The following is a 23,187-nucleotide window of genomic DNA, read 5'->3' on the forward strand; positions in this document are numbered from 1 at the left end:
GATTATGTACACTACCAGGGCACTTTGAATGTGTTATGTAAGTTTTATACAATGTCATGTATAAAAACACAGCAGAAATTCGTGGAGACTGTGTTCTAGTTGGATCTCTGGAGATAGCCTATCTACAGATCAAATTTAGAGGGAAAAATTAAACAGCCAGAGTAAACATAAGGCATGTTAGGGAAACCCCACTAGTTTCATGTGCCTTTGGCTTAGGGCATTTTCTTGAAGTTGGGAGGTGGAATTACCAGGACAAATAAGTTGAGACTAGTTTTGCTAGTATTTTAAATGCTATTCAGAGGCCTTCATTTGTATGCCACAGTACAGAGCTCTTTTTCAAACAGGCCAGTGACAGAATCAGCTATGTTTTAGGGACATCATTCTATGGTGATAGTAAATAAGGAGATCTGTAAAGGTGACATTGAAAAGACTTTGTGAGAGAGCTGATAGGAACTTGAAGTGGAGTATTAACCAAGGTAATCAAGGACAAACAAAGTAACACACTGAGAGCCTTGCTGTATGCAGACTTCTGGTGTGGTGCTTTAGTTAGTTACCCGATTTCACACCGAGCCAGAACTGAGGCTCAAATCCCATGCAGCTCACTGAGGTTGACACAGCTGCGCAGTGGCGGCCAGCCTTCCATCAGATTCCTCTCACGCTGAAGGCCATGCTTTTCTTACTGCACAGCACTGCTTTCCAGTGTAAACAGATTGTACAACTCATTTGGCTGCCTGAACTTTGGTGTTAAAGTGCTCTTTGCATCTTGCTTCTAGGCTAGGAAAGCGATGAAACACATTTTCATTTGGTCCGTTTGTTCCTTTACCAGATTCTGCGGCATGAGGAATTTGAAGAAGGCTGCAAAGCTGCCTGTAATGGGTATGACACCTTGTTTCTTCTCAAAGTCTCCTTTAGGCTCTGAATTACCCTAGAGAATCAGAAGACAGTTTCTTAAAGTGAGTACAATGCAGTGGAATCCTGTGGAACAATAAATTAGGGGAGCAACATCAGGAGCACAAATAAATAAATGCTCTGCATGAAATAAAGCCTGTCGAATATCTTTTAAGCTTCATAGCCATGGCAAGCTAGAAAACTCCAAGGGAATGGCATTGTCTATTAATTGATAAGCCAAAAAAATTAACTAAGGTTGGATTGGAGAACTGTGTTGATAATGTTCCGTCACCTGCTTTAAAGAAATTGTGTAGGGCCTGGAGTAGGTGCCCTCAGGTGACTGTCACTGAATCCTGACATTAAAGGGCCCACAGGCTTTGTCCACAGTTTCTCTCAGAACCATTTGAGGGCTATCTCATCCTTATGGGGACTTAGGCCTAGTGCCTATCTCTGAGCCCATTAGTTTTTTGGGGGAGGCCTAAGACTGGTTTTGCCTATGGTCACAGGGTTCATTTACTTTCATTTTTCTAGGCCTTATGATGGGAAATGGAGTAAAACAATGGTGGGATTTGGACCTGAGGATGATCACTTCGTTGCAGAACTAACTTACAATTATGGCATCGGAGACTACAAACTTGGCAATGACTTCATGGTAACTATCATGTTGTTCCAGCAGATTTCTAACCAGCGCTTTCATTGAGATCACTAGTGCCATTTTGAATGTGATGACTAACTACTGACTTGATGACTTTTGGGTGTAATTTAGTGGTTATTTTTGTGATATTTTTCTGTTAGAACAGGGAAAAAAAGGATAACTTGAGCCTCCTTGGCTCTGGATGAAACGTGTCCTCCCAGTGTTTGGAGTCCAGCATAAGACTTGGAGAGAGCTTTGTAGGAGATGAGATTTCTCTAGGGCAGGGGTAGGGAATGTCCAACAGGTAGGCTGTATAAGGCCCTGCCAAGGCAACAACAGTTCCAGCCATCACGTTAAAGATGAGTTAATGAAATGTTTAACCAAATGTGGCAGGCTAGCTTTTAAGGTCATAGTTTTGTATGACCCTTGAATAATGTTAAAAGTTTTGGTAGAAAAAAGGTTCCCCACCCCTGCACTGGGGGAATGACCAGGAGGTTGGGGAGCCAGGGATGTTGATCTGTTACAGTCTTGATCAGCAGACAGAATGTTCTCTCACTAGTTGACAGTTCGGCTTGCCAAGCCTGGGCTATTATGACCATTCCCATTCAGAAAAACTCTGAAATTGTTAATGATAAACAGTAGTTGAAGGTATTATATGCACTACATTCATTCATCTGAGGATCACTGGTAGCGTAGTGGTTACGAATCAGGCTGTGAACCTTAAGGTCAGCAGTTCGAAACTCTCAGCTGTTCCGCGGGAGAAAGAAGAGGCTTTCTGCTCCCGTAAAGATTTACAGCCTCGGAAATCCTGTACAGGGTCACTATGGGTCAGAACCGACTCCATGGCACATAACCACCTCCAATCACCGCCACCACATTCATTCATCATAAAGTGATTGTAGACTTATGATGGTAATAATATCTACTATTTATTGAGTAGTTTTTGTAAATATCAGGTAAAACTGTTTTGTAGATGGTAAGGATTGTTAGTAATAATGTATTAGTATACTTATTTTTTCTCTTGTTAACAGATACTTAATGTGACTTGCTCTGTGCTAAACACCTTGTTAGGCCCTAGGACCCAACAGAGAATAAAGCATGTTCCTTGACCATAAGGAGACTTGTCTGGTGGAGGAATCAAGTAAAGGGACAATGAGAGCTCATGGCAATAAGTGCTAAGATCAGGATATGAGCTGTGGTGTGGTAATCCGGAAGAGGTATGCTTCGAGAGGTGAGAGTTCAGGGAAAGCTTCCTAGAAGTAACATCTCCACCTGGTTAGGAGTTTGTGTGGGAGGTGAGAGTCATGTTCTTGGCATGCACAAAGGCTCTTGAGGGGTGAAGGAAGATGTGAGCAACCTAGTGGAGCTGAAACTTAAGTGTATAAGGAATGGGTGGATATCGTTGAGCCTGGAGAATTCAGTAGGGGCTCTATCACACAGGGTCGCTATGGGTCAGAACCGACTCGACGGCATACAATAACAACCTATCACCCAGGGCTTTGAGGTCATAGTTGGACATTTAAACAAAAAAAAATCAGTCATTGAAAAAGCTATGCAATAGAGTTGTGTTCTGACACACATGGGTTTGGAATGAGTTTAATGACAACAGTGAAGCTACTTCTCATTTTAAGCAGGGGACTGTCATAGTATTTATGGTCTGCAAGGCTCAGCCTGACTAGCACAGGGAGATTGGCTTGGATGGGATCAAAACTGGAAGTGAGAAAACAATTTCAAAAGCTAATGCAGTAAGAGACCAGCAGCTCCTTAACCAAGGTAGTGGCAGTGACACGCAGAGTAGGGAATGCACTGGAAAGATGCTGAAGAGTTAGAGGTGACTGGGTTTGGTGCTTGAGTGTAGGTAAGAGTGTCTGTGTGTTTCTCTTTTTGTTTTTTCTTTATGTTCCAAATTTAAGTTAGGGAGAAAAAAAAAAAGTGGAAGTTAGTCAGAAGCAGGGAGATTATTCTATGCAAACAGTATAAATGACTCGAACAAAAGAGCTGGGAACCTGAAAACCATTCATGGGGTGGAGCACAGAGTTGAAGTGGGAAGACGTTTAAAATGAGGCTGTTGTGTGTCATCCAGTCAGTTCCAACTCATCATAGCCCTCTGTAGGGCGTCCGAGGCTATAAATCTTTATGGGAGGAAAACCTTATCTTCTCCGGACCAACTGCTGGATTCAAATTGCTGACCTTGCAGTTAGCGGCCCAACACGTAAGCCAGTGAACGACCACAGCTTCTGTAGAACAAGGCTAGAGAGAAGTGTATGAGCACCAGGTCCATAAGAGCCTTATTGGTTGAGTTTGGAAATTATCCAGAGGGCAGTAACGAGCTAAAAAAGACTTTGAAGCATGATGTAAAGTGATCAGATGTATACTTTGGAGAGTTTACTCTAGCTGCAGAGTGGATGGTGTTTTGGCAAGACTGAAAGCACAAGAGGATGTTACCCAATGTAGAGATGAAACTGCCCTTATCACCAGGCTTAACAAAAGTGTGTGTATATTTAGGTACTTAGATCAAATTGCAAAACTATTTTGATAGCATAATCATGTAAAAATAAAAACAAAACATCTCAATGTATGGTCAGAATTTCTCATGACTTCAGAACAGTCAACTATACAAGGTTAAAAGGGCAACATTTGCTCAGGGATGAAGGTCAGAAGGCAGGAAGGAACAGGAAAGCACACGGGCAAATGGTGACTACAGGAGGAAGTGGGAAGCTTGCTCAGGCATTATGGGGATCACAAAGCAATGTCACAAAACAAAATGTGTACCATACGAATTGTTGAATAGAAACCAATTTGCTCTGTAAACTGTCCCCAAACCACAATTAAAGAAAAAACTAAATCTGCTATTGAAAACCCTATGGAACATATTTCTGCTCTGACACGCTTGGGGTCACTCAAGGGCAACTGGTTTTACTCCGTAATTAAAAGAGAAAACACAGTCATCAGTTAAAGTTGAAACAAAGTTCATATTACTCAAGGAAGCTCTAAATGATGATGGTGGAGGTGTGCCATGGAGTTGGTTCGGACTCATAGCGACCCTGTACAGGGTTTCTGAAGCTGTACATCTTTACAGGAGCAGAAAGCCTCATCTCTCTTCCATGAAATGAAATTGGTGATTAAGACCTCTTAAATACTGAGTTTTTAAAACTGTTATGCAGCATTCTGTTAAAATCACTAAGGCCATTGTTACCTGTTGAGTGCTGTTGAGCAGATTCTAACTCAATGACTTTATAGAACAGAGTACAACTGCCCCATAGGGTTTCCAAAAACATTTTGTATTTTTCCTGTAGCTAGATCTTTAAAATTTAGAGAGATTCTCTTTGGTTAAATGAATAAAAACATCACTGACATTTTAATTTCTGTTCTTCATAAATTTATGATTCATGAAAGTTGGAATCTTCCTGGGGGTAAAAAATATCTAAAGCGTACTTTTAAATCACTAGAAGAAAATTTTGAGTGCCAATGAAATTTTAGGTAAAGTGACCTAAAGGCAGTGGGGTTTTACCTCATCGTCTTGTTCTGTAAAAGACCTGTCACAGCATGCAGTAACACATTGGTGATCTTGTTCTTTGCCATAGGGCATCACACTTGCCTCTAGCCAGGCTGTCAGCAATGCCAGGAACGTGGAGTGGCCACTCAGAAAAGTTGCCGAAGGTGTTTTTGAAACCGAGGCCCCAGGAGGATATAAGTTCTATTTGCAGAATTGCAATCTACCTCAGTCAGGTAATTATACTGGGATTCATAAAAGCTCTGTCTAAAGGCTTCTTGTTGAAATGAGAGAGGGAATGGACGTTTTTCCTCTGGAAGAGCCTGTTTATATTGAAACGCCATGTCCTTCCTGTGCCAGTGTTTTTATCTCTTCTCTGAGAAATGATATTCTCATCTCAGAACTTTGATTCTGAGGCTTCTCAGTGGTTCTCTAATGTGTCTATTTAGGGTTCTTTCAGCTGTAAATACCAGATAACCCAACTCAAACGACTTTCAACAGTAAGAAAATGTTCTAGCTCACAGAAAAGGACCTGTGTGCTAGGGAACCTCACGAAGTTAGCTAATTCAGCAATGGCATCCAGAGCCCCTCCTTGTGTTCTCTTGCTTGACATTCGTAGAGCTAGCTCCTCATGGCTGTAGGAGAGCCTCCACTAGCAGGTACGGCTCCTGCTTTTACACGCAATCTGGCGAGGAGGAGAGACTGACTTTCTGTTGCTCTGTTTGTAAAAGCAGAGCAACACTTTCCTAGAGCTTTCTACCAGCCTTCCGGGTTAGCCTGGATCCATTTCCCTGCTTCTCAACCAATCACTGGCAAGAGAAATAAGATTCCCCTTAGATCAGTTGATACTCACTGGATGCTAACCACAAGGTCAGCAGTTCAAACCCACCCACCACTCCTGGGGAGAAAAATGAAGCATTCTTCTCCTGTGAAGATTGGCAGCCTCAGAAACCCTGTATAGAGTCGCTATGAGTCAGACCAGTGGCAGTCAGTGAGACCAGCCTGGAGCTGAGGGCAGTTTCCCAAGCGGCAGTGTTGCTGGCAGTCAGTGAGTGGGAAGTGGAGTGGAAGTCAGGAGGTCATCACACTGGCTGCCCAGGTGACAGGAAACTTGACAGGGAGTGTTTTGCTTATTACATAGGTATCTCCTGCTTTTCAAAAGTTCGCTTTATACCACTTCACTTTTAAGAAAGACCTGCATTAGTACCTGTTTTCACTAAGCAAAAGAAATCCAAAGAAGATTTTTGCTTTAATAAAAAAGGCAAAAAGTGAAGCTAGCATTCAGCATTTATTTGACAGCAAGCTGGTAACGAGGTTGCATGCTTCCCAGGCTCTGAGAGGGGCGTCCCTAGCTCCTCCCCTGGGAACTACACTGTCCATACATTAGTTCTACTTTATATACATGTTGTTGTTAAGTGTCATCGAGTCGGTTCCGACTCAGAGGTTGCTATGAGTATAGGGTTTCCAAGGAGCAGCTGGTGAGTTTGAACCACCGACCTTGTGGTTCAAAGCCACCTTGCGATCTAGTGCATTATCCTGCAGCGCCACACCATGTTTCCACTTTGTATATATAAGCTGTGTATATATCATCTCATTCTTAACTTTCACTATGTGGTAGTATTATTTTGAGCCTTGTATTTTGTGGCGCTGCAGGATAAACACTGGACTGCTAACCACAAGGCCAGCAGTTCAAACCCACCAGTCACTCTCAGAAACTCTATGCAGGGTCACTATAAGTTGGAACTGACTCAAGGACACAACAACAGTATTATATTAGATTTTATTTGGTATGGTTTAGTAAGTTATTTTTGGTGTCTGGAAACATTGTATATTTTTATCCCCCACATAATGGCTTTACTCCATTTAGGCTTCATAGGATTGCTCTACTTTTGGATAGTGGGGGAAACCAGTAGCATTTGCTTACTGAAAATTCTGCCTACCCTGCCAACAAAAACAAAAGCAAAAATTAATAATTCTGATGAATAGCAAGGGTAGTTCTGCCTGCCATCTTACTCAGTGAACAACTGCTCCTAAGTGGCCCTCAAATGGGCGATTATGAGGGAGCTTTGAAAAGTTCATGGAAAAACACCAATATCTTTTCATTCCATTTTTCCAAGAATTTTTTGAAGCCCCTTTTTTCCTGCACTGGTGAGACTTGGACCTCAAATGTCCCTCAAGCTAAGTCTGGCTTAATGCTATGTCTTTTTTATCTGGTCCTCAGCAAAAGAAACAGCAACCCATTCTAATGGGGAAGTATATGGAACTTACTGGGGTGTTGTCTTTCTATACTTTACTGGTGATACAAGGGATTTTTATGGTTATTTTTGATGATAAGTGATGGTTGCTTTACATACTTGCTTTTTAAGACTTGACACCAACAACTTACTCTGCTGTCATTTCCCCCCTACTCTTAGTGGGATTTCAATACCTAAAACATGAGGAGTTGATGGGAGTTCTTGCTTCAGGGATACTGAGTGTTTTTTTTTGGGTGGTGATGAAAAACTTTTGGAAACAGATAGTAGTGATGGTTGCAAAACTTGGTGAATGTAATTAACATCACTGAACACTTTAACCTGATTGAAATGGCAATTTCTTGTTTCTATACAAGAGGGCTTCAAAAAGTTCATGGGAAAATTCCATTATCTTTTCATTCCATTTTCCCCCAAACTCTTCAAACCTCCTTTGTACATTTTACCACATAAAAAATGTTTAAAAATACTTAAATCAGTAATCAGCCCCACAATCTTAAGGTATTTTTGTCCTTTGGAATGATAGTTCCAAAATTTATCAAATTGTCAATTTTAAGCTCAGAACAGGCCTTCTGAAATCCCTATGTTGTTGTTGTTATGTGCCATGGAGTCAGTTCCAACTCATAGCGACCCAGTACAGGGTTTCCGAGGCTCTAAATCTTTACGGGAGCAGAAAGCCTCATCTTTCTCCTGCAGAACAACTGGTAGTTTCGAACTGCTGACCTTCAGGCTCGCAGCCCAATTCGTAACCACTACGCTACCAGAGTTGTTTCCCAGAATGTTGAATATTTTTAATACAACTTTTATTCTTTGTGTAAATCATTTTTTTTTCTAGGTACATAAGCAAAAAATATAAAGGCAACAGCACTCATATATATCCAGAGATAACTGCATGTTAACTTTGTAGAGTCTGTCTTTTCTGTCTTTTTTCGAAAGAAACAAGTAGATTCTTATTCCAGTGTAAAGATTCCATTGTACATTGTATAGCCTTGTAGGCGTATAAACAATTCTCTGGTGTTACAGATTTATGTTTTCTAGTATTTCATTGTTATAGACAGTGCTATGATGAATGTCTTTGTGTTGAATGCCCGCCACTTATCCACGGTTATTTCTCTTATAACTCTTTCTAAAACAATGGTCATTTTTTGAGAAACTTTATTTTGTTATTGTGGTTGAGAATATACACAGCAAGACAACCTAGTTCAACAGGTACCGTTTAGTGACATGGTGATGTTCTTTGAGTTGTGTGACCATCGTCACCCTCTTATGTAACTGACAGACATTCACTGCTCCGATCCCATGTACATAGTTCTTAAAGAACCATAATGCTCAAGCAGACATTCTCTACTGGTCAAGCTAAACTATTACTTATGTTTAATAAGAGATTATTTTGATTTAAGCTTTAAAGATTATCTCAGGGCAGTAGCTTCAGGGTTTCATCCCGTTTTCATGGCTCCAAAAAGTCTAGAGTCTGTGAGAATTTGAAATTCGCTTCTGTATTTCCTCCTTTCAGTATTCTTCTGTAGAACCTTTGATGAAAATGTTCAGTAATGCTAGTCAAACACCATCTAGTTCTTCTGGTCTTCTTGCTCAAGAGAGCAGTTCCCCTCACTTGGTGTTTGTCATTCCTTGCTCTGTTGCTCCAGGTGAATAGAGACCAGTTGTGTCACAATTGGGAGGTAGAACAGAAGCACTAAACCTATGATTAGTCCAGTTAATTGGCATGTGGCGTGTCCCATGAAACCATGATCCTAAATCTCCAAATCAAGGAACCAAACCTCATGAGGCATTTGGTTGCATATAAGCAGCCTCATTTTTTTTTTTTTTTTGGTCATTGTAAGTACGAGTATATTTATGATAGAGCTTTTGCCATTTTAACTTTTTACAAGTGTCTGATCTACTGACATCAATTACAACAATTGACTTTGCACCCCTACCCTTTATCAATGCTATATTTCTATCATTGTTTACCTCCCCTTTCCCCTCCCTGGTTCCTGACACATTTTGTTTTTTATACATTTGCTTTTTTTGTGTGTGTGTTTATTTATATATATATGCATGCTCCTTGGAAACTGTACAGGGTCGCTATTGGTCGGAATCGACTCGACGGCACTTAACAACAGCAATAAATATATATATATATACACACACAATATACATAATATATATACTATATATATATATATATATATATACAAATGAGGTCATCCAATATTTGTATTTTTATGATTGACTTATTTCACTCAGCATCTGATATTCATTTTTGAGGCTTTTCATACATGTTTTCAAATTGTTACTCAGAAATGTTCTAATTTATATTCTACTACTGTAGTGGTTCCTTGGAAACCCTATATAGGGTCGCTGTGGGTCGGAATCGACTTGACGGCACTTAACAACAACAGCTGGACTGCAAGGCCAGTTTGAACTGCAAGGTTGGTGGTTCAAACCCACCAGTCCCTCCTTGGAAACCCTACACAGGGTCACTATGGGTCAGAACCAGCTCGACGGCACTTAATGACAACGGTATCATAAAAATTATATTTGATTATAATTTTTTTTCCCTGCAATATCATTGACATTGTGTTAGCTTTAAAAATTATTTGCCAAATGTTGTTGTTTGCTGTTTTTAGGTACCCTCAAGTCAGTTCCAACTTACAACAAACCTGTGCATAATACAATGAAACAGTCCTGCGTCACCCTCACGATTGTTATGCTTGAACCCACTGCTGCTGCCACTGTGTCAATCCATCTGATTGGGTCTTCCTCTTTTTCATTGACCCTCAACTTTACAAAGCATCATGCTCTTCTCCAGGGGCTAGTCCCTCCTGATAATGTGTTCGAAGTATGAGAGGTAAAGTCTAGCCATCCTGGTTTCTAAGGAGCATTCTGACTGTACTTCTTCCAAGATAGATTTGCTTGGTTTTCTAACAGTCCACGGTACTTTTGGAGTCCTGGTGTGGCACTGTGGGTTAATGCACCAGACTGCAAAGCCGTTTGAACGGCAAGGTTGGCAGTTCAAGCTCACCAGCTGCTCCTTGGAAACTCCATACAGGGTCGCTATGGGTCAGAAACAACTCGACGGCTCTTCACAACAACAACATGGTACTTTATATTATCCTCCAACACTGTAACTCAAATGCATCAGTATCTTCCATATTCACTGTCCAGGTTTCAAATGCCATTTTGAAAATACCATAGCTTGGGTCAGGTACACCTTAGTCCTCAAACTGACATTTTTGCTCTTAAGCACTATAAAGAGATCTTGTGCAGCAGATTTGCCTAATACAATATAATTTCTTGACTGCTGTTTCCATGAGTGTTGATAGTAGATCCAAGAAAAATGAAGTCTTTGACAGCTTCAATCTCTTCTCCATTTATCAGGATGTTATTTATTGATCCAGTAGTGAAGATTTTTGTTTTCTTTATATTAAGTTGCAACCCATACTGAAAGCTGTAGTCTTTGCTCTTCATCAGTAATATTTTAAGTCCTCTTCTCTTTCAGCAAACAAGGTTGTATCATCTGCATATTGCAGGTTGTTACTGAGTCTTCCTCTAATCCTGATGCCACATTTCTTCATATAATCCACTTTCTCAGATTATTTGCTCAGTATACAGATTGAATAAATATGGTAAAAGAATGCAACCCTGACGTGCACATTTCCTGATTTTAAACCATTTAGTACCCTTTGTTCTGTTCGAACAACTGCTCTTAGTCTATGTACAGGTTCCCCATGAGTACTACAATTAAGTATTCTGTAATACCCATTCTCCGCAATGTTATCCACAGTTTGTCATGATCCACATAGTCAAAAGCCTTTGCGTAGTCAATAAAGCCCTTGTTTCTGCTTTTGACAAGTTTGATTATGTTATTTCTTTTGGGATCTATCCTGTTTGGGGTTCATTCAGCTTCTTGTCTGCTTTTCTCATCATTCATGTGCCTTTATCTTATTTTTCTACCATGTTTTTCTTTTTCCTATTAATGTCCTTATTAAGGACAGGCACTTTTTGTCTCATTTGTTGAAAAAAAATTTTTCTTGCTTTTTTGTTTGTTCTTTAGTTTGTTATAAACTTTGTTGTTGTTGTTTTCAGTATAGAACTTTTCAATTTGGTTTACTTAACCTAGCAAACGCTTTCCTTCATGGTATTTCTATCTTTGAAATCGGGCTTACTGGAATATCTTGACTCATTCCAAATGAAATAATCATCTGTGTTTAGTATTTTCATGATTTTATTCTTGAAATTGAATCCTTTAGCCCATCAGGAAAATATAAAGATGTAATTCCCCAATGACTAGCAAGTGTTCTAGAATCATTTGTTGAATGCGTGCTTCCCTACCAATTTAAAAGTCCCTCCTTTTTTTTCTCTCTTACTTTTGTAAATAGCATGGTGTACATAGCAGATCAGTTTTCCATTTGTGAATTCATACACATTTTTTATGACATTATGCAGTATCCTCAGTGTAACATCACTTATCCTCCTTCCTCCCTGTGTTTTCTGTTTCCATTCTTCCTTCTTTCCTAAAAGTTATGAACTTTGTCCTTGGATAAATGTCACCCTTTTAATCTCAAATGGTTGGTGATTCAAAGGTGTGCAGACTTCCATCGTGTTCTTGTTTTCCTTGTAAACCTGTCTGGTGTTTGGCTGAAAACTGAGGGTGAGTTCATTTCCAGACCTGAACAGTGACTAATAGCCACGGGTCTCCCAGATTCCACCAGTAAGCTGGTTTCTTTTTATGATTTTGAACTTTGTTCCACATTTTTTACCCACTCACTCTGGACCGTCTAATGTGATCCTTTTCAGAACAATTGGCAGCTGGGCACCATCTAGTTTTTGTGGCCTCAGGGTTGCAAAAACTGATGTTCACATGATCTGTTAGTCCATCTTATTAATTCTTTCCATACAATTGATTGTTGTTGTTAAGTACTGTTGTTGTTGATTGTTGATTGTTGTTGTTAAGTACTGTTGAGTCAGTTCCAACTCATAACGACCCTGTATAGGGTTTAATTAAAATCCCTGTAATAAACTAAATTCTGAAGTGCTGTTGAATCCGTTCTGACTCAGAGCGGTGACCCTGTCTAGGGTTTCTGAGGAGTGGCTTTGAGTTTGAACTTCTGATCTTGTGATCCAAACTGACCTTGTGGTCCAGCGCATTCTTAATGTATGCTTGAGTTTATTTTGAGCTTTCTCTTCTATCACATTGTGTTATCTTGTGTGCTCCTGCTAACTCTCTTTATACCTTGTAGATTGTGTTTTAAAAGTTACTCTAGCAGTGTCTGATCTGCAGAAGTCCTTGAACTACTGGTCTAATCTACTGGGAATGAAAATCTATGAAAAAGATGAACAGAAGCAAAGGGCTTTACTGGGCTATGCTGACAACCAAGTGAGTGATATCTGAGAGCATTAACCCATTATGTTGAATTTGGTGGCATGGTGATGAAGTGCGTGGCTGCTAACTGAAAGGTCGACAGTTCAAACCCACCAGTCACTGCACTGACGAAAGATGTGGCAATCTGATTCCATAAAGATTACCGTCTTTGGAAACCCTGTGGCACAGTTCTGCTTTGTCCTACAGGGTCATGATGAGTTGGAATCAACACAACAGTCTGGGATTTTGAGTTTGACATAAGTAAGGTTAACTTAAAGGTTATTCCCATAGTTTCTTCAGAGTAACTCAGTGTTTATACAGATAAAGCAGAAAGGACAAAATAAAAGCTACTGACTGATAGCCTCACTCCACAGATACGCCATTATTTATACATGGGGACAGATCCTTTCATAAGTGGGCTTGCTGAGTCAGAAGAGAGAATGATAAAATTTCATGCTGATCATTTCATCTTAAAAATAATAAATAACCTAATATTTGCATATGATTTAGTCCTTGCCCTTTGCCCCAGTGCTTCAACCCATAGGGGTTTTATAGGGATATGCACGCATGTCTTTCACAAGGAAGTGTGTACAGGGGTGTTATCATTTGCAGCATTGTTTCTAATAGCAAAGTATTAGAAATAAATGTTCTGTGGCTTTGAGAAATAGATAATTTAAGGTTCATTCATAGAATGCTGCTATCAAAAAGGACGAGGCCTTATCCACTGATGTGGTAATAGTTAACTGAAGAAAAGCCAAGGACAGAATAATGTGTAAAGGATGTGTGTGGGAGCGAGTTCCTGAAAATATGACTGTGTTTGGAGAGATACACAGTTCACTGGTTGCCTCTAGGGTGAGAATAGGGCAGAGATTTAATGCTCACCTTATTCCATTAGTAATAAACCCACTTCTTATTTATTTTTAGTGTAAGCTGGAGCTAAAGGTTATCAAGGGTACAGTTGATCATGCCGCAGCTTTTGGAAGAATTGCCTTTTCATGCCCCAAGAAAGAGGTAATGTTTGGTACCAGATCTTTTTTGCAACTTTTTATTGTGAATTGAGTGAAGGTTTACAGACAGGATCATCAGTTTTACATCTATCAACCCATACACTTCATCTCAATGATTGCAGTCCCCTCCATTAACCACAGCTATCCACTTCCTCCCTGTGGTTCTTATTTCCCTTCCACCCTCCTCCCTATCCCTTCTCAATTTTGTCCTTAGGTAAATGTTGCCCTTTTGATCTTGAATGATTGACCATTCCTGGCACCAGATCTTTTGTTAAGTTCTGTGACTACCTAGTTCAGCCCAACTCAGTCCCTTGGCCCTCCCTCCTGGTTCATTCTGATTGTGACTTTGGTATCAAGTTCAACAGTTGTCGCAAGAGTAACGGAGATAATAAAGTCACACAAGTGGCACCTTGATTCTTTCTGATTGCTTTGATACTTCTCATTAGTGAGAACCATGCCTGACCCTTAGCTCACTTTGCTTTTTTTGTTTTCCTCAAGCTGCCAGACATAGAAGACTTGATGAAAAGAGAGAACCAGAAAATTCTGACTCCTCTGGTGAGTCTAGATACCCCAGGGAAGGCAACAGTACAAGTGGTCATTCTGGCCGACCCTGTAAGTATTACTCAGTAAAAGTACAGCCTGCCCCAGGGGTTTCTTCTGAGGTATCTTCTTGCCAAATGTCTTTTCTCTGTTGATACAGGATGGGCATGAAATTTGCTTTGTGGGGGATGAAGCATTTCGAGAACTTTCCAAGATGGATCCAGAAGGAAACAAACGATTGGATGAGGTGGGTCTTGTTCCCAACTTTGCATAAGGGACGGGCCAAAGCAACAGACTCTAAGTCCTTATTGTCAGATCTTGTAGTTTTGCTGTTGAGAAGACTTTTGAGTCAGGGATTTATGTCTTCATTGTCACCTGTATGATGCTTTATCTAGGCTCAGCACTTGTGCCTTCCCACCACATCAGGCTGCATTGGGGAACCACTGTTCTTGTTGGCTGTTAAATGCCACCAACTTAGTTCTGACTCTCAGCAATCCTGTACACAACAGAACGAAACACTGCCTGGTTTTGCGCCATCCTCACAATTGTTATACTTGAGCCCACTGCTGCTGCCACAGTGCCAATCCATCTCATTGGGGGTCTTCTTTTTCACTGACCATCCACCTTTCCGAGTATGATGTTTTTCTCCAGGTACTGGTCTTTCCTGATAACATGTCTGAAGTATGAGAGACGAAGTTTTGCCATCCTAGCTGTATTTCTTCCGAAATAGATTTGTTTGTTCTTCTGGAAGTCCATGGTATTTTAAATATATAACTCAAATGCATTAGTTCTTCTACAGCCTTATGTATTGCCCAACTTTCACATTAATGTGAGCCTATTGAAAATACACTTTACGGAAATCGTGTGCAGCAGATTTAATACTCATTTTTATGTCGTTTAATTTCTAAATGACTGCTTCCCTGAGTGTTGATAGTGGATCTAAGCAAAATGCAGTCTTTGACAACATCAGTCTTTTCTCTGTCTATCTTGATGTTTTTTATTGGTCCAATTGTGAGGATTTTTGTTTTATTTACATTGAAATGCAATCCATACAGAAGGCTGTAGTCTTTAATATTCATCATTAAGTATTTTAAATATTTTTCAATTCCAACAAGCAAGATTGTATCATCTGTATATTGCAGGTTGTTAATTAGTCTTCTTCTAATTCTGATGCCATGTTCTTCATATAATCCAGCTTCTTAGATTATTTGCTCAGCATAACAATTTAATAAGTATGATGAAAGAATATAACCCTAATGCACATCTTTCCTGATTTTAAAGCATTCCGTATCCTCTTATTCTGTTTGAAAAACTGTTTCTTGGTCTTTGTATAGGTTCCTCATGAGCATAATTGTCCTGGAATACCCATTCTTCACAATGTTGTCCATAGCTTGTCATGATCCACACAAACGAAAGCCTTTGCATAGTCAATAAAGCACAAATAAACATCCTTCTTGTATTCTCTGCTTTCGGTCAAGATACATCTGACGTCAGCAATGATAGTCCACATTCCACATCCTCTTCTGAATCCGATTTGAATGTTTGGACGTCCTCTGTTGGTGTACTATTGCAAATGTTCTTTAATTCTCTTCAGCATATTTTACTTGCCTGTGATAGTAATGATATTGCCCAATGATTTCTGCATTTGATTGAGTCATGTCTCTTTGGAATGGGCAGAAATATAGATCTCTTCCAATTGTTAGGCAAGGTAGCTGTCTTCCAAATCTGTTGGCATTGATGAGTAACGCCTCTAGTGCTTTCTCAGTTTGTTGAAGTATTTCAGTTTGTATTCCATCAATTCCTGGACTTCCTCATTCACTACCACTGGTTCTTGAGCATATACTACCTCTTGAAATAGTTGGATATAAACCATTTATTTTTGATACACTGACCTTGTATATACTTTCCAGCTCCTTTTGATGCTTTCTGCATCATTCAATATTTTACCCATAGAATCCTTCAAAATTGTAAGCCAAGGCTTGAATTTATTATTCAGTTCTTTCAGCTTGAGAAATGCTGAGCATGTTCTTGCCTTTTGATTTTCTAACTCTAGCTCTTTGCACATTACATTAAAATACTCGACTTTGTCTTCGTGAGCTGCTCTTTTACCTCCTCATTTCTTTCATTTGCTTTAGCATCTCTACACTGGAGAGCAAGTTTCAGAGACTCTTCTAACATACGTTTTGGTCTTTTCTTTCTTTCCTGTCTTTTTAATGACCTTTTACTTTCTTCCTATTGATGATGTTCTTAATGTCATCCCACAGCTCTTCTGGTCTTTGGTCATTAGTGTCTAATGGATCAAATTCATTCTTGAGATAGTCTCTAAATTCAGGTGGGATATGTTCAAGGTTATATTTTGATTCTCATGAGCTTGCTTTAATTTTCTTAAGCTTTAGCCTGAATTTGCATCTGAGCAACTGATGGTCTGTTCCACAATCTGCCCCGGCCTAGTTTTGACTCATGATATTAACACACACACACACATACTAACACACACACACACACACCCATCTCTTCCCACAAATATAGTCAGTATGATTCCTGTATATTCCATCTGGTAAAGTTCATGTGTATAGTTGCCTTTTATGTTACTTTAAAAAGGTATTTGCAATGAATAAGTCATTTTTCTTCCAAAATTCTATCATACAGTTTCTAGCATATTTTTTATTAACTAGGCCATATTTTCCAACTACTGATTCTTTCTCTTTGTTTCCAACCTTTGTGTTCCAATCACCATTAATTATCAATAAATCTTTATTCCATGTTTGATCAATTTCACATTGTCATGGTTGGTATAATTCTTCAATTTCATTATCACTGGCTTTAGTGGTTGGTGCATAAATTTGAATAATAGTGGTATTAACTGGTCCTCCTTATAGGTGTATGAATTTTATTCTATCACAGACAGCATTGTACTTCTAGATCTTGAAATGCTCTTTTTGACATGAATACAATGCCCTTGTTGTTTACGACATAGTATAATTGTGATCTTAAGTGACCAATACCAGTCCATTTCAGCTCACTGATGCCTAGGATGTCAATCTTTATGTGTTCCATTTAATTTTTGACAACTGCCAACTTTCCTAGAGTCATACTTTGTAGACTGCATGTTCTTATTATTAAAGGATGTTTGTGACTGTTCCTACTCATTTTGGGTTGTGCCCTATCACCAAATGAAGGTCTCAAAAGCTTTACTCCATTTGTGTCATCATGATCAACTCTGCTTTGAAGAGACGGCTCTTCCCAGTCATATCTTACATGCCTTTGAACCTGAGGGGCTCTTACGGCACTGTATCAAACAGTGTTCTGCTGCTACAGTAGCTAAGCATTCAGAAGTGGTCTGCCTCTCCTTCTTCCTAGTTTGTGTTAGTCTAGAAGCTTAGTCTGAAACCTGTCCGCACTGCTGGTATTTAAAATGCTGGTGGCATGGCTTCCAGCATCTCAGCAACATGTAAGCTGCCACAGTACAACAAATGGACTGACGAATGGTGATGGGAACCATTGTCTCTGTATATATCATCATTCCGCCTAGTGAATGCACTGCCTGGTACCATCCCCCTCATTTTTTAGTAAGCTCTTTTGGTCATCTCTTTGTATTAGTAGTTCTCTTTTCTGGTGAGTTCTAATCAGCACTCAAATAAGCTCCAAATTCCCTTTTGTTTTAAAAACCTATTACTGACTTCAGATTTCTTAAAAAAAAAAAAAAAGTCACTGTTTCTACTTTTTACCTCTTATTTGCATTTCAGCCAGATCTGAACTGGCTCTTCCCACTCAGGGAACTGGCTGTGTGTGTGTGTGTGAATTGAGTGAAGGTTTACAGAGCAGATCACCAGTTTTAAATTCAGCAAATCCTATACTTTGCTTTAATTACAGTGATTGCAATCCCCTCTCGTACCATCAGTTCACATTATTTACCTGCATTCACTTTAACTCTTGCATTCCCCCTTGTGTCTTCCACTACCTTCATGTTTCCTCTGCTAACCTCCCTCTTGTTGTATAGTGCCTCCCTGTCACTTGTGTTAAAATGTGCTACCCTATAGCCCATGAATTATTTTCCCCATCATAGATTGTTTCTTTTATTAAGAACATCTTTTCTTAACTTTTTACCACATTGGTCTCATACAATATTTGACCTTTTGTGACTAACTAGTTTCACTTACGATAACGTCTTCCAGGTTCATCCATGTTATGCAGTGTTTCTCAGATTCATTGTTATATTTCGGTGTACCACAGTATTCCATGGTGTGTGTACCATTTGTCTGTTGATGGGCATTTAGGCTCTCTTTTTGATGTGTCTCTTATAGACAGCAAATTGAAGGATCCTGTGTTACCCATACTGCTCCATCTCTTGACTGGTGCATTTATCCATTTACATTCAGTATAATTATTGATAGGTCTGAATGATTGCAGTCATTTTGCTCTGTGTTTTTTGTGGTCATGCTGGTGTCTTCTACTTCATTTTCTGTGCTGAGTTCATTTTGTTTGTGGGTTTTCTTTTCATTTTCATTTCTATTGTGTTAATGTTTGCTAAATCTTTCAGTTTTCCTCTTTTTTAAATATTTTGATTTTGGCAGTTCAAGCTCACCAGCTGCTCCTCAGAAACTCCATACAGGGTCACTATGGGTCGGAACTAACTCAACGGCACTTCACAACAACACTGTTATTAATTTTTTCCTGTCTAATAGTGGTATTTTATCTTTAAATCTACTTGACTTCCTTGCCATTTGAAAGTTCTATATCTATACTATTCCTTCTTTTTACTTTGTAATTACAGACTTTGTTATAAACTGATGTTTCTGGTTTCCTGTTTCCCATCTTGTAGCTTTGTTTTACTTTCAATATTTGTATATCTGGATTGAGTTTTGGGTGGTGTTATTATCATGAATGGTAATCTCAGGTTATTATCTGCTGTTGCTGGTTCTCAGTCCAAAGAACAACTCTTTGGCATTTTTTGTAAAGTTGGTCTGGTTATTACAAATTACTTTCATTTCTGCTGCTTGGCACATGTCCTAATTTTGCCATATTTGAGGGACAGTTTTGCTAGGTATAGGATTTTTGGTTGGCAATTCTTATCCTTCAGAGTTTCATATATGTCATCCCATTGCCTTTTGCCTGCATGGTTTCTGCTGAGAAATCAGTCTTACTGGTTCTCCTTTGTAGGTAACTTTTCATTTTTCCCATCTTACTCTCAGGTTTCTCTCCTTGTCTTTAGTTTTGGAAAGTTTGATTATGATATGTCTGGTGATTTTCTTTTGAGATGTGTCCTGCTCAGGATTTGTTCAACGTCTTGTATGATTATCTTCTCATCTTTCATGATATTAGAGAGGTTTTCTTCCAACAACTCTTTGACAATTTTATCTGTGATTTTTTATTGTCTCTTCCTGTTTTGGAATCCCAATCACCTGTTAGTTGTTTCTCTTAATGGTGTCCCACATGATTCTTAGGCTTGCTTCAGATTTTTTCATTCTTTTTTGATTGTTGTTCTATCATACTATTATTAAGAGATTTATCTTCAAGCTCACCAGTTTGGGCTTCCATTGCTTTGCCCTTTCAATGTATTGTCCACTTCTAAAATGTTAGTATGAATCTTCTGGATTTCTAATTGTAGGTTTTGTATTGTTTCAAAATTTGCTTTTATTTTGCCTGTTTGTTCTTGTAGTATTTTCCTGAATTATTCTAAATTTTTTCTCTGTCCTCCTTGCTTTTCTCGATCTTTCTGTCAATTCTTGTAAGGTACCTAAATATCATTCTTTTGAATTATTTCTCAATTAGTTCCATAACCTTTTCTTCCTTAGAAAACATTTTCTGCCTCTGCATCTCGGTCATTTGTCTGAGCCATTCTTTCTTGTTTCTTCATGTGAGCTAAAATTGACTGTTGTCTCCAGGCCATTGTGAGCTTGTTGTATTTCTGTTTAATTATGATTGTGTGTTGATGTGTTCTTCGACTCTCACCAGCTGTCTCCTGTAGGTATAGTTAGAGCATAGAAATGTATACAGTGTTCTTATTTGCCATTTGTGCACCTCACTTTAGGTTGCCTTTGGCTGGTGTTGGTTGCTACCTATCATCATCGTTCAGATGGTATGGTGGTGGTAGTTATGTGCCGTGGCATCAGTTCCGACTCATAGTGACCCAGGACAGGGTTTCTGAGGCTGTAAATCTTTACAGGAGCAGAAAGCCTCATCTTTCTCCCTTGGAACAGCTGATCGTTTCAAACTGCTGACCTTGAGGTTAGCAGCCTGACTCGTAACCACTATGCTACAGAGCTCCTTAGAAGCTGATATTAGCTCTTGCCCAGTGTGTGGAGTTCCAGAGGGTGTGGTTTAACTGGGTTGTATGGGCAAGGTTGTGTCTCCTGTTAAGTGAGAAAGAGCAAACTCCTCCTTTCCTCACACACGAGAAAAAGAGAAAAACAAACAAGGAATCAACAATGAAAAGAGAAAACGTCATTGTTGTTAAGTGTTGTGGAGTCCCTGCCTAGGGATTCTGAGGCTTTAAATCTTTGTGGGAGCAGAACACCTCATCTTTCTCTTGGGTAGTGGTTGGTGGGCTCCCACCACAAACCGTATGGTTCACAGTCCAGTGAGTGTGGCATGGAGCCACCGCGATCCTGAAAAGAGAAAAAATAAATAAGAACAGGCAGCAACCAGAAAAAAGAACATAAAAACTATAAAAACCAAAGAGGGACAGGGAATTGTAGCCCTGTCAGATGTCTGGTCCTTCCTGCTTTCCAATATACTGTGCTGCCTCTCCTCTCTAACCCACACCCCATTCTGTAATGTAAACACTGAGCTGTTTATATTAACTGAGATTTGTCTTCCTGCCTCCACCCAAAGGTTTTTTTTTCCTCCCTACTTCAACTCATCTTTCAAGATGCAGGAGCTTTCTTGGATTCTCCTAACCAGACTTTGTTCTTTTCATGTCGCCTAAAAGACAGAAACTTCTTTATCTTGGTGTTTTGTTTTGTTATAGTGTAGTATAGTATAGTGTATCCTTAATTCTTAAATACTGTTTATTTTCATCCAAATAAAAAGAAACCAATAGTACAAGGATTTGATACAAATGAACTGCAGCATTGTCCTACTCTACCTCTGAGTCCTGCTACCTGGAGACAACCATTTTCATCTGTCTCTCTTGGTGTTTCCTTCACTCTTTCTAAATAAAATAGATACACATGGTCATTATCTGATTTTCCATTGCAGACATCCTTGTTGACTTCCTGCTGAAAATTGATAAGTGTTCTGGCTCTCTCCAGTCTAATTAGTTAGCCTTTCCTTCCAGTCTGATGTCAATTTGTTTGTGGCTCTATTTGAGCACTTATGCAGTGTCTTGCACACTCATACAAAATAGTGGTTTCCCCCTCTGAGCCCTCAGCAACTATACGCTTTTCAAAGCCTCCAACTACATTGCTGCTGCACATCTGCACCCAGCAAATACAACCAAACCCACTGCCAGCGAGTTGATCCCGATTTGTTGCTACCCTGTAGGGCAGAGTAGAACTGCACCTTAGGGTTTCCCAGACTATAAATCTTTACAGGAGCAGACAGCCTCAGCTTTCCCCCAGGGGTGGATTTAAACCATTGGCCTTTCGGTTAGCAGCCCAGCACTTAACCCACTGTGCCACCAGTGCTCCCTTCAACATACAGGGAGCTTCAAAATAGTTCATAGAAAAATTCCATTCTTTTTCACTTCCATTTTTCCTCAAACTTTTAAAAACTTCTTCATAGTACCTAGCTCATAATGGAAATGTTATGTTTTGTTTTTTAAGTATATATATGCTTTTTTTTAAATTTAATTTAATTTTATTTTTTAATTTAAGGTTTTTATTGTGGATTGAGTGAAAGTTTACAGGGCACATCATCAGTTTCACATTCAACAATTCATATAACTTGTTTCATTACTTTAAATGCTTTTTGACTGAACAAATGAATTGTTATTTTTACCCCCGCTATTTAGCGTATGTTTAGTTGTATTGGACAGAAGATTTTAAGATACTTCAATTCAAAGCTTAGGCCCTCTGCAAGCCCCACTCCATGAATTCAACCCTAAGGATAACAGGACGCTTGTGAGAATGAAGATGTTATGATTCACAAGCCTGCCTTTGTCATTAAAGGGTGTAACTTTAGCTAACCAGTACTTCCACTCATGGAGTAGGCTGAGAGGAGGCAGAGAAAGGAACTGTTCCAAGTCCACGAGCTACAAAGTCAAACGGCTTTTCCTATTTGGTGCCATCAGTGTCTTTAGTACTCCAGACTCTGAGAGCCTCCTGAGACACTGAGTGGCACCCTGTCTGTTCTACCACAGAGCCGTCATCCTGGCATGCTCAGCCCCTGCTCTGTCCATCAGAGCCACGCAAGTCTTTAAATGGTCACTTCTTTTTTGTGGACAGTGCCATCAGTTATAAAGTGGTCTATGATCTTTTGTTTTACAGACTTAGAATGCATGTATCTTCCACTTCTCTTTCCCTAGGCAATGGCAGCAGATAAAAGTGATGAGTGGTTTGCCAAACAAAATAAACCCAAGGCTTCAGGTTAACAGCGACATCATTTGGAACAAGCAGTTGTGACTCCGGTTCAGACCCTGTGAGAGCCTACTGTGTCTATCTGTGATAAATGCCCCTACTACGTTATTCTGTCCTGGATGGGCCAGGAGGCCAATGTGATGAAGATTGGTGATTTCCAATTTTTGCAGCTCTGACACATTACCGATATGAAATCCTGTGATTATTGGTCTAAGTAGAGGTGAACTGTAGAGCTGTAATCTGCTGCTTTGTCACTGGAATAACACATTCTGTATGCAGTTATATTAATAACAAATGATTGTGCAGAGATGGAACAGCTAGATGGAACCTTACCCTTGGTTGGGGATATAGGGAATTTTGATGAGCTGTGAATCATGTAAAATTTATGAAAGCTCAACTGTTCAGATAAATTCACATCAATTGTTTGTAACAGGAATATTTTCATCACCTATGAAGAATCATTATTACGGCAATCCAGAGTCTTATTTTGTC

At 39.4% G+C, this 23,187-nt stretch overlaps 1 protein-coding gene across 1 annotated transcript in view; it reads left to right on the forward strand.

Moving 5' to 3' along the window:
- GLOD4 (glyoxalase domain containing 4) overlaps positions 1–22,709 on the forward strand; it is a 26,767-nt gene extending 4,058 nt beyond the window's left edge. Inside the window, exons 2-9 of the mRNA XM_006863215.1 lie at positions 827–876; positions 1,420–1,540; positions 5,107–5,251; positions 12,508–12,644; positions 13,554–13,640; positions 14,135–14,248; positions 14,337–14,423; positions 22,644–22,709. Of these exons, the coding sequence (XP_006863277.1) occupies positions 827–876; positions 1,420–1,540; positions 5,107–5,251; positions 12,508–12,644; positions 13,554–13,640; positions 14,135–14,248; positions 14,337–14,423; positions 22,644–22,709 (807 nt within the window). The remainder of the gene's footprint in view (positions 1–826; positions 877–1,419; positions 1,541–5,106; positions 5,252–12,507; positions 12,645–13,553; positions 13,641–14,134; positions 14,249–14,336; positions 14,424–22,643) is intronic.
- The last annotated feature ends 478 nt before the right edge of the window (positions 22,710–23,187 follow it).

The sequence above is a fragment of the Chrysochloris asiatica genome, unplaced genomic scaffold (assembly GCF_000296735.1).
Source record: "Chrysochloris asiatica unplaced genomic scaffold, ChrAsi1.0 scaffold00054, whole genome shotgun sequence".
Classification (NCBI taxonomy): domain Eukaryota; kingdom Metazoa; phylum Chordata; class Mammalia; order Afrosoricida; family Chrysochloridae; genus Chrysochloris; species Chrysochloris asiatica.